Source organism: Hylobates moloch, unplaced genomic scaffold, assembly GCF_009828535.3.
Source record: "Hylobates moloch isolate HMO894 unplaced genomic scaffold, HMol_V3 SCAFFOLD_15, whole genome shotgun sequence".
Lineage (NCBI taxonomy): Eukaryota > Metazoa > Chordata > Mammalia > Primates > Hylobatidae > Hylobates > Hylobates moloch.
This window is the reverse complement of record NW_026652290.1, coordinates 96328905-96340951: the sequence shown is the minus strand read 5'-3', so window position 1 is coordinate 96340951 and position 12047 is coordinate 96328905. Positions and strand designations below refer to the sequence as shown.

Here is a 12047-nt window from a genome sequence, read left to right as displayed (position 1 = left end):
TTTGGGAGGCCGAGCCAGGTGGATCGCTTGAGGTCAGGAGTTTGAGACCAGCTTGCCAACATGGCAAAACCCCATCTCTACTAAAGATACAAAAAATTAGCTGGGTGTGGTGGTGCACTCCTGTAATTTCAGCTACTGAGGAGGCTGAGGCAGGAGAATTGCTTGAACCCGGGAATTGGAGGTTGCAGTGAGCCGAGATTGTGCCACTGCACTCCAGCCTGGGCAACAGAGCGAGACTTTGTCTCAAAAATAAGTAAATAGGCTGGGTGCAGTGACTCACGCCTGTAATCCTATCACTTTGGGAGGCCGAAGTGGGCAGGTCACTTCAGGTCAGGAGTTCGAGACCAGCCTGGCCAACATGGTGAAACCCTGTCTCTACTAAAAATACAAAAATTAGCTGGGTGTGGTGACGCATGCCTGAAGTCCCAGCTACTTGGGAGGCTGAGGCAGGAGAATGGCTTAAACCCAGGAGACAGAGGTTGCAGTGAGCCAAGATCACACCATTGCAGTCCAGCCTGGGCAAAAGAGTGAGACACTGTCTCAAAAACAAAAATAAATACAAATACAGAAAAGCTGGGTGTGGTGGTGTACACCTGTAGTTCCAGTTACTTAGGAGGCTGAGGCAGGAAAATCACTTGAACCTGGGAGGCAGAGCTTGTAGTGAGCCAAGATCGTGCCACTGCACTCCAGCCTGGGCAACAGAGTGAGACTCAGTATCAAAAAGGAAAAGAAAGGGTGGGTGGGTGTGGTGGCTCGTGCCTGTAATCCCAGCACTTTTGGAGGCCAAGGCAGGTGGATCACTTGACGTCAGGAGCTCGAGACCAGCCTGAGCAACATGGTGAAACCCCGTCTCCATTAAAAATACAAAAAAGTTAGCCAGTTGTGGTGGTGCACACCTGTAATCCCAGCTACTCGAGAGGCTGAGGCAGGAGAATCGCTTGAACCTAGAAGATAGAGGTTGCAGTGAGCTGAGATCATGCCATTGCACTCCAGCCTGGGTAACAAGAACAAAAATCGTCTCAAGAAAAAAAAAAAAAGAAAATGGAGGCTCAGTGGTCACTGCCGCCACTCAACATCAACAATGCAATGAATGCATTTTTGGCTGCAACATTAAAACTGTCAGGGTGGAGTGAGGAAACAGGTTACGATTAAGGAACAAGATGCTTACTACAGAAATCATGTAAATATGAGAAGAGTTGGAGATAAAGGGGTTCACAGGAAGAGAGGAGATCACTAAATGCAGTAGCCTGGAATGGCGTGATGAAAACCAGAGGGATGGTGAAATCCAAGGATCTCTGTGTACCTGAATCCTAAAGAGGGGATGGTGGTGGGGATGCTTGTGGAACAGTCTGTGGAGTGTGCTAAGAGGAAACAAAAGTCAAATGTCATGTTGGTTTTGGGGGCTGTTCTAGACTAGCAGAGCCAGAAGTCAGAAAAATGTATTGCAACGTAGGTCTGTAAGGTTACCACGTGTTTGTTTCCGGGTAGTCTATTAGAACTGAGAATAGGCCAGGCGCGGTGGCTCACACCTGTAATCCCAGCACTTTGGGAGGCCGGGGCAACTGGATCACGAGGTCAGGAGATCGCGACCATCCTGGCTAACACGGTGAAACCCCGTCTCTACTAAGAAAAAATACAAAAAATTAGCCGGGCGTGGTGGCGGGCGCCTGTAGTCCCAGCTACTTGGGAGGCTGAGGCAGGAGAATGGCGTGAACCCGGGAGGTGGAGCTTGCAGTGAGCCAAGATCGCGCCACTCTACTCCAGCCTGGGCAACAGCGTGAGACTCCATCTCAAAAAAAAAAAAAAAGAACTGAGAATAATGCCTTCTTCACTTCTACTTTTCAAAACTCATGTGCCTTCATCTTCTCATGAACATTAACTCAGAACCATAAACAGAAAGGACTCTGGGATATATAGTTTCCAACCTTATTAGGGCTGATAATACAATCAAGTAGAACAAGCTATACACTTTCATCTTCATGTCAAAAGGTCTTTCTTCTTAATGCAGTTTGTGCAATTTCCAACCAAGATCAAGGACAGTGAACAAGAAAATAGGGCTGGGTGTGGTGGCTCACGCCTGTAATTCAAAATATGACCAGAAACCAGTTGAGAATGATGTCTGTCAAGAGTCTTCTATAAGGACTAATGTATCTGAGTTACACACAAATGGTATCCACAAGGAACAAATGTGGAAGACACATCTTTTTTTTTTTTTTTTTTTTTTTTGAGATGGAGTCTTGCTCTGTTGCCCAGGCTGGAGTGCCGTGGCACGATCTCTGCTCACTGCAAGCTCCATCTCCCGGGTTCACACCATTCTCCTGCCTTAGCCTCCCGAGTAGCTGGGACTACAGGTGCCCGCCACCACACCCAGCTAATCTTTTTGTATTTTTAGTAAAGACAAGGTTTCACTGTGTTAGCCAGGATGGTCTCAATCTCCTGACCTTGTGATCTGCGCACCTCGGCCTCCCAAAGTGCTGGGATTACAGGCATGAGCCACCGCACCCAGCTGGAAGACACATCTTTAAATAATAAAGACTGAAGGACACTGGGCATGGAGACTCATGCCTGTAATCCCAGCACTTCAGGAGGCCAAGGCGAGGACTGCTTGAGCCCAGGAGTTCGAGCCTAGCTTGGACAACATAGCAAGACACCACCTCTATAAAATAAAACTTTTAATTAAAAAAAAAATGATTGAAGGGAAAGGCAGAGTGACAGGAAATTCCAGTACCTGCAATAGTGGACTGGAAAAGAAATAACAGTCTCATGATCACACACTGGAAATATAATGGCAAGTGGGAATCAGGCCAGGCACGGTGGCTCACACTTGTAATCCCAGAATTTTGGGAGGCTAAGGCGGGCAGATCGCCTGATGTCAGGAGTTTGAGACCAGCCTGGCCAACATGGCAAAACCCCCATATCTACTAAAAATACAAAAATTAGCTGGACATGATGGCACATGCTTGTAGTCCCAGCTACTTGGGAGGCTGAGGCAGGAGAATTGCTTGAACCAGGGAGGTAGAGGTTGCGGTGAGCCAAGATCATGCCTCTGCAGTCCAGCCTGGGCAACACAGCAAGACTGTCTCAAAAAAAAAAAAAAAACAATGGCCAGGCGCCGTGGCTCATGCCTATAATCCCAGCACTTTGGGAGGCCGAGACGGGCGGATCACGAGGTTAGGAGATCAAGACCATCGTGGATAACACAGTGAAACCCCATCTCTACTGAAAAATAGAAAAAATTAGCCGGGCGTGGTGGCGGGCGCCTGTAGTCCCCAGCTGCTCGGGAGGCTGAGGCAGGAGAATGGTATGAACCTGCGAGGCGGAGCTTGCAGTGAGCCGAGATTGCACCACTGCACTCAAGCCTGGGCAACAGAGTGAGACTCCGTCTAAAAAAAAAAAAAAAAACAAGAAAGTAGGAATCAAAAACGTTTCATCTAAACTCACACCAAGTTGTGCATGAAAACAAAAAAAAAATCACCCCGGGTCCAAAAGACATTTCAATGGAAATGAGACAAATTTTATATAACTACAATTATTTAAAGTCCTAAATGACAAAATATACATAGTATAGCTGAAAGCGTACAAAACAGGATATTTATTAAATGTTTACATCACAAACATACACTAGAAATTAATACACAAGGAATCACTATTAAGGCTGAGGCATGTAAAGGCAATACCATATTAATCATAATTAAGAGATTTCTCTCCTATTCTGAGTTTTTAGGTACAAAATAAGGGCTATACCAGGTTTTCCTACATGCTCTACATAAATAAGGTCTCTCGCCAGTGTTTTCTCGCATTTACAACAAGGTTTTGCAGTTGAACATTCTCCCAGGTCCACCGTATTCGTAGATTCACGCTCCAGCATGTGTTCTCACATGGGCTTGAAGCGACGCGAGATACCTGAAGGTTTTCCCACACTGCTGGCATTCATACGGTCTCTCTCCAGTGTGCGTTCTCACGTGCACACGAAGGGAAGAGGAACAACTGTAGGCTTTCCCACATTCAGTACATTCATAGGGTTTGACCCCACTGTGTGATCTCACGTGCTTTTGAAAGTACTGAGCGTGGCTGAAGGCTTTCCCACATTGATTACATTCATACGGTTTCTCTCCGCTGTGGGTTCGCACGTGCTCCCGAAGGGAGGAGTGACAGCTGAAGGCTTTCCCACAATGCTTACACTCAAAGGGCTTCTCTCCAGTATGCGTCCTCACGTGGATTCGAAGGGAGGAGGAAAAACTGTAGGCTTTTCCACACTCCTTACATTCATACGGCTTCACCCCGCTGTGTGTTTTCACATGTCTTCTAAAGTAAGTGGGACATCCGAAGGCCTTCCCACACTGTTTGCACACATAGGGCTTCTCTCCGGTGTGCATTCTCACGTGTGCTCGCAGAGAGGAGGGGTACCTGAAGGCTTTGCCGCATTCCTTACACTCATAGGGTTTCTCCCCACTGTGCGTTCTCCCGTGTTCTCGAAGAGACGAGTAACAAGTGAATGCTTTTCCGCAATGTTTACACTGACAGGGTTTCTCTCCAGTATGCGTCCTCACGTGATCCCTAAAGGAGGAGTAACAGCTGAATGATTTTCCACAATGCTTACATTCATACGGTTTCTCTCCAGTGTGTGTTCTGACATGTTCTCGAAAGTATGAGGGACAGCTGAAGGCTTTCCCACACTCCTTACATTCATAGGGTTTCTCTCCTGTGTGAGTTCTTATGTGCCGTGTAAGGTAGGAGTAATACATAAAGGTCTTCCCACATACTTTACATGCATGGGTTTTCTGCCCATGGTGACTATTCACATGTCCCCTGAAAGATGAGGGACAAGTGAAAGCTTTTCCACATTTTTTACATTCATAAGACTTTTTACTGCTGAGACTTTTCACATATGTTGCAGATGCTCTCCCTGAGTCCTGGCAATTACAGGGTTTCTCTACAGTCTGCGTTTTCATAGGAGGGCTTTGGCAGGAGAGGCAGCTGCAGGCTTCCCCACATTCCTTATACAGTCTCTGTCCGGTGTGAGATCTCTGCCGATTCTCGAAGGCTTTGCCACACTTAGTGAACTCAGAAGGTTTAGCTTCGGTAGGGTAACTCTTGTGCACAAGAAGGTTCGCAGTCTGGCTCAAGGTCTCTCCGCATTGATGACCTTCATTACTTTCACAGAGGCTCCCCAATTGACTTCTGTTCAAAATGGGAAGCACACTACTAGTCATGAATGATTATAAGTGATTAATTTATTAATGGTTTTTAGTGATTATTTTGATTACATATTTGCCAATTTCACTGAATGGGTCTATTTTCAGCACTGTCTGCCTGGTTTCTATGGAGAACAAGCTTAATGCTCTAGCTGAAGGCTCAATTGCAGCCATAAATTTCACGGTGTTTTTTTTCTTTTTTTGAGACGGGATCTTGCTCTGTCGCCCAGGCTGGAGTGCAGTGGCGGCATCTCAGCTAACCGCAAGCTCCGTCTCCCGGGTTCATGCCATTCTCTTGCCTCAGCCTCCCAAGTAGCTGGGATTACAGGTGCCCACCACCACGCCCAGCTAATTTTTGTGTATTTTAGTAGAGACGAGGTTTCACTGTGTTAGCCAGGATGGTCTCGATCTCCTGACCTCGCGATCCGCCTGCCTCGGCCTCCCAAAGTGCTGGGATTACAGGCGTGAGACACTGCGCCCGGCCTTTTCCTTTTTTTTTTTTTTGAGACAGAGTTTTGCTCTTGTTGCCCAGGCTGGAGTGCAATGGCACGATCTCGGCTCACCACAACCTCCACCTCCCGGGTTCAAGCGATACTCCTGCCTCAGCCTCCCAAGTGGCTGGGATTACAGGCATGTGCCACCACATCTGGCTAATTGTTTTTTGTATTTTTTTTTTTTTTTTTTTTTAGTAGAGATGGGGTTTCTCCATGTTGGTCAGGCTGGTCTCGAACTCCCGACCTCAAGTGATCCACCTGCCTCGGCCTCCCAGAGTACTGGGATTACAGGCGTGAGCTACTGCACCCAGCCCACAGTGTTTCTTATAGATGAGGTTTCCTGATATTGTTTCCCACTGTTTCAGACACGTGACATTGACATCACATTTATGAAAATACTCTCTTAGGAAAAGTCTTGGCCAGGGACGGTGAATCACACCTGTAATCCCAGCACTTTGGGAGGCTGAGACAGGTGCACTGCTTGAGTCCAGGAGTTTGGTACCAGCCTGGGCAACATGGTGAAATTCCGTCTCTACAAAAACACAAAAATTAGCCAGGTGCTGTGGTGTGTGCCTATGGTCCCAGCTACTTGGGAGGATGAGGTGAGGCCAGGAGGCAAATGTTGCAGTAAGCCAAGATCCGTGCCACTGCACTTCAGCCTGGTTGACAGAGTGAGACCCCATCTCAAAAATAAATAAATAAATATAATAAAAATAAAATAAAATAAAAGTAATTATTAAAATATGTTTTTAAAAAGAGAAAACAAAGAAAAAGAAAAAAAATGTCTTTGTGAGTCTGCAATTGTGTAGCTGGTTTATACTTTTTTTTTTGAGATGGAGCTTTGCTCTTGTTGCCCAGGCTGGAGTGCGATGGCGTGATCTTGGCTCACCGCAACCTCTGCCTCCCAGGTTCAAGCGATTCTCCTGCCTCAGCCTCCTGAGTAGCTGGGATTACAGGCATGCGCCACCACGCCCAGCTAATGTTTTATATTTTTAGTAGAGATGGGGTTTCTCCATGTTGGCCAGGCTGGTTTCCAACTACTGACCTCAGGTGATCCGCCTGCCTCGGCCTCCCAAAGTGCTGGGATTACAGGCGTGAGCCCCTGTGCCCGGCCGATATTTTTCTTTTAATTGCAAGTTAGTTTGACACTCTGCGGAGAGGCCCATCCCTCTGGTTGAGAGCCACTCACCTCAAATGCCCTTCTGGCATTTGGTGCTGATCTCCAATGTTATCAAATCTCCAATTTTTTCCAAAAATAGACCAAGAATCACTTCTTGTGAACTTTACAATTTCTTCATCATCGGATATTCCATTCCCAAAAACGTCCCTCTGAGAACTTGATCCACTGGTTCTAACATAAATGCAACAATCTGTAACAATCAATTACACAATTTCTTAGGGGAAATATGGTGGGATAAAGGAAATAAAATAGACCACATACGGATTTCTTTTCATATAGTAATTCAAAAATGTACCCACAGTTTATAAGGAAGAATAGACATGCTATCAAAGTGAGACTCTGAGGACCTCATCTATTTGAGAATTTGGCAATAAAAAAAAAACAGATGAGCCAGGTGCAGTGGCTCATGCCTGCAATCCCAAAGCACTGCGGGGCCAAGGTAGGAGAATTGCTTGAGCCCAGGAGTTCAAGACAAGCCTGGGCAACATAGGAAAATAAGACCTCATCTCTAAACAACAACAAAAAATTTAAATTAGCCAGGCGTGGTGTTGTGTGCCTATAATCCCAGCTCCTTGGGAAGCCAAGGAGGGAGGATCACTTGAGCCCGGGAGGTCAAAGCTGCAGTAGGCCATGATCGCACCAAGGCACTGCAGCCTGTGTGACAGAGTGAGACCCTCTCTCAAAAAAAGAATAGTGCTGGGTGCTGTGGCTCACGCCTGTAATCCCGGCACTTTGGGAGGCCGAGGCGGGTGGATCACCTGAGGTCAGGAGTTCGAAACCAGCTTGACCAACATGGTTAAACCCCATCTGTACTAAAAATACAAAAAATTAGCCAGGCATAGTGGCAAATGCCTGTAATCCCAGCTACTCGGGAGGCTGAGGCAGAAGAATCACTTGTACCTGGGAGGTGGGGGTTGCAGTGAGCCGAGATCACACCATTGCACTCCAGCCTGGGCAATGGGCAGTAAGAGTGAAACTGTCGCAAAAAAAAAAAAAAAAAAGAGATGAACACGGCAACCTGTTTACTTTTACTAAGAAATAGAATAGTTCCAAACAGATGGAGACTGATGTTAAGTAAAATATTATCAGAAAAGCAAAGTATGAAGTTGGTGGGCAAAATGCATATGCACAAACGCTCCTTGTATACGAGGAAATACAGAGGCTTTCCCCTGCGAAGGAGGACAGTGCAGGAAGGTGGAGGAAAAGTCAAACAGGGCAGCTGAGAGAGGACACACCTCCTCCTTCTCAGAGAAGGGTTTGTGTTTCTTTTTTTTGTTTTGTTTTTTGAGACAGAGTCTCACTCTGTCACCAAGGCTGGAGTGCAGTGGCACTGTGTTGGCTCACTGCAACCTCCGTCTCCTGAGTTCAAGCAATTCTCCTGCCTCAGCCTCCCGAGTAGCTGGGATTACAGGTACCCGCCACCACGCCCGACTAGTTTTTATATTTTTAGTAGAGACGAGGTTTCACCATGTTGGCCAGGCTGGTCTTGAACTCCTGATCTTAGGTGATCCACCCGCCTAGGCCTTCCAAAGTGCTGGAATTACAGGCGTGAGCCACTGCGCCCGACCAAGCGTTTGTGTTTCTAACCCACACTGCCAAACAGAACCTTCTTATCCAGAACCCACTCCTGCCGAGGGCTGCTGCTCTCCTGGTGCTCACAGGCACAGGGCCCTTACAGCAGTCCTTCCTCCACTGTGCCCGGCTGCCCTCAGGTGTAAGCACCACCCACTCCTGGAGAATCACATGATGAGGAAGGATTGTGAAGGGCAACAAATGTTCCCCTGAGACAGGCCAACACTTTGACTTCCCAGATCACCGATGATGGCTGAGTGTGAGTTTTAACTGCAGCAAAATTACCATGTCAAACGTGGATTACTCACAGTGTAACTCCGATTTACTTTATCACAGTGTACTTTGATTTTCAAAGTACAGTTACTCTGTGCGGTGAACCACAAAGCTGCTTCTGTTGCCCCAACGTGACACAGAATACTCTGCTCATACTTACGAAATGTGGGCAGCCCAAGACTGGTGATCAAGAAAACCTAAATATCAGTAACACACAAAACTTTGTTTTCATGGAGAAACGTTTTGACTCCCATGTTCCATGGGTGTTGGGATCATGTCTATCTCTTTTCCAACATATTTCAATTTTTGAGCTCAAATAAAAAGAAAAACAAGGTTTCTTAGGCTGGGCGCGGTGGCTCACGCCTGTACAATCCCAGCACTTTGGGAGGCCGAGGCAGGCAGATCACGAGGTCAGGAGATCGAGACCATCCTGGCTAACACGGTGAAACCCCATCTCTACTAAAAGTACAAAAAATTAGCCGGGCGCAGTGGCAGGCACCTGTAGTCCCAGCTATTCAGGAGGCTGAGGCAGGAGAATGGCATGAACCCGGGAGGTGGAGCTTGGAGTGAGCCAAGATCGTGCCACTGCACTCCAGCTTGGTCGACAGAGCAAGACTCCGTCTCAAAAAAGAAAAAAAAAAGAAAAGCAAGGTCTCTTTGCTCTCCAGGACGCAGTGAGGGAATGATGCCATCCTTACCCAAGGAGGCCAGGTTCCTGCAGGTCTCCAGCATCACATCTCTGTAGAGGCTCCTCTGAGCATGATTCAGCAACGCCCACTCTTCTGGGGTGAAGTTCACGGCCACTTCCTCAAAGACCACGGAGTCCTAAAACATTCCACACATCCCACTTCAGCAAAGGCACCGCCTCCCCCATGTGCGCAGGAAGAGGGGTAAGGCTGACAGCCTGGGGAACTGAGCCACACAGAGCTTATGTTCTTTTTTTTTTTTTTTTTGAGACGGAGTCTCGCTCTGTCGCCCAGGCTGGAGTGCAGTGGCGCGATCTCGGCTCACTGCAAGCTCCGCCTCCCGGGTTCACGCCATTCTCCTGCCTCAGCCTCTCCGAGTAGCTGGGACTACAGGCGCCTGCCACCACGCCCGGCTAATTTTTTGTATTTTTAGTAAAGACGGGGTTTCACCCTGGTCTCGATCTCCTGACCTCGCGATCCGCCCGCCTCGGCTTCCCAAAGTGCTGGGATTACAAGCGTGAGCCACCGCGCCTGGCCTGGAGCTTATGTTCTTGTGAGAGGTGACAAACAGTATGAAAAAGTGCGGTACACTCAATGCCGTGAGTACCTTCCCAACAGGGAGCAAAGCGCAATGACGGCCTCTGCGGGAGACTTACAAAGAATTACTGAGAAACGGCAGGTCTGAGGGCGGGGAAACACTGAAAACTCTGAAAACGCTAAGGCTGGTGGCTCATGCTTGCAATCCCAGCACTCTGAGAGGCTCAGGTGGGAGGACTGCTTAGGGCCAGGAGTTAGAGACCAGCCTGGGCTACATAGCAAGATTCCGTCTCTACAAAAAAAATAAAACACAGGCCGGGCGCGGTAGCTCACGCCTGTGATCCCAGCACTTTGGGAGGCCGAGGCGGGTGGATCACGAGGTCAGGAGATCGAGACCATCCTGGCTAACACGGTGAAACCCCGTCTCTACTAAAAATACAAAAAAATAGCCGGGCGTGGTGGTGGGCGCCTGTAGCCCCAGCTACGCAGGAGGCTGGGGCAGGAGAATGGCGTGAACCCCGGGGTGTGGAGCCTGCAGTGAGCCGAGATCATGCCACTGCACTCTAGCCTGGGTGAAAGAGCGAGACTCCTTCTCAAAAAAAAAAAAAAATAAATAAAATAAAATACAATAAATTAACCAGCCATGGTGGCACACACCTGTAGTTCCAGCTACTTAGGAGGGTGAGGAGGGATGATCGCTTGAGCCCAGGGGTTCAAGGCTGCAGTGAACTATGACTGTGCCACTGCACTCCAGCCTGGGCAACAGAGTGAGACCCACTCTCAAAAAAATAAAATAAATCCATCATTCAGGTAACATGGAAATTGACATGACTTACTGAAATTTTATTATTTCTTATTCAGCTATAATATCAGCACTTTGGGAGGCCAAGGTGGGAAGATCGCTTGAGGCCAGGAGTTCAAGACCAGCCTGGGTGACAGAGCAAAGACCCTGTCTCTTAAAAAAAAAAAAATTAAATTAATTTAAAAAATACAACTATGAAGAAAAGCAAGGAGATTATTTCCTTATAATTGAGGATATTGGCCAGGTGTGGTGGCTCATGCCTGTAGTTCCAAGACTTTGGGAGGCCGAGACAGGCAGATCACTTGAGCTCAGGAGTTCCAGATCAGCCTGGACAGCACAGTGAAACCCTGTCTCTATCAAAAAAAAAAAAAGGCTAAAAGAATTTAGGATAGGCCGGGAGCGGTGGCTCACGCCTATAATCCTAGCACTTTGGGAGGCTGAGGCGGGTGGATCACAAGGTCAAGAGATCGAGACCATCCTGGCCAACATGGTGAAACCCCGTCTCTACTAAAATTACAAAAATTAGCTGGGCGTGGTGGCAGGCACCTGTAGTCTCAGCTACTCAGGAGGCTGAGGCAGGAAAATCACTTAAACTCCAGAGGCAGAGGTTGCAGTGAGCCGAGATCAAGCCACTGCAGTCTAGTCTGGGTGACAGAGTGAGACTGTCTCAAAAATAAAAATAAAAATAAGTAAGAACACAGCCAAATCACCACTTTCAGCCCGTGTTAAAGGACAAAGGGGTGAGTGGTGGATTCTAGAAGATCTAGAAGTTTTTCTATCCCACAAAGGGTCCCATGCAGAAAACAGGTTATCAGTTAATGATTAGGGTCCATGCAGAAAACAAGTATCAATTAATGATTATCCTCATGATAAATTCTTCGTCAAGCCCCTAATCGGAATTGCTGCTTCTCTGTACTGTGGGTCTCAGTACTGTGGGTCGTATTTTACAGAAAGCGAATCCATCTGCTGCGCAGATACTAACAGGAGACGGAGCAGGGTCACACATTGTCACAAACTCTGCGCCCTGCCTAAGTCAGTGCTACTTTCATGAATGTTTTCAATCCACACCTTCGGCTACCTCACAATAAGGCATGGGGCTGTGTGTGCGCCTTTCCCCTCGTCCTAATGGAACACGCAACGTTTTCCGAGTTTGAGAGTTTTTCCACAGCAGCCTTCTCGGGTTAAGCCATGGTATAACACCAGGCAGTGGCAGAAGGCAAAGAACACATCCGAGACACTGACTGCCCTCGCTAAGGACAAGAAAAAAAGGCAAAAGGCATTTATTCTTTTTTTTTTTTTTTTTTTTTT

General features: G+C 47.5%; 1 protein-coding gene across 3 annotated transcripts in view; it reads right to left on the bottom strand.

Annotated features, from left to right (window-relative positions):
* Positions 1-3462: 3462 nt before the first annotated feature.
* Positions 3463-12047, bottom strand: part of ZNF77 (zinc finger protein 77) — a 263032-nt gene continuing 254447 nt past the window's right edge. Inside the window, exons 1-5 of one of the 3 annotated variants that reach the window (XM_058428085.1) lie at positions 11818-11995; positions 10774-10892; positions 9413-9539; positions 6879-7059; positions 3463-5181 (exon numbers count right to left, since the gene is read on the bottom strand). In XM_058428085.1, the coding sequence (XP_058284068.1) occupies positions 3855-5181; positions 6879-7059; positions 9413-9446 (1542 nt within the window). In that variant the 5' untranslated portion in view covers positions 9447-9539; positions 10774-10892; positions 11818-11995 and the 3' untranslated portion in view covers positions 3463-3854. Of the gene's footprint in view, positions 5182-6878; positions 7060-9412; positions 9540-10773; positions 10893-11817; positions 11996-12047 lie in introns of those variants that run through there. The other 2 variants (XM_058428084.1, XM_032176813.2) reach the window with 2 other exon arrangements.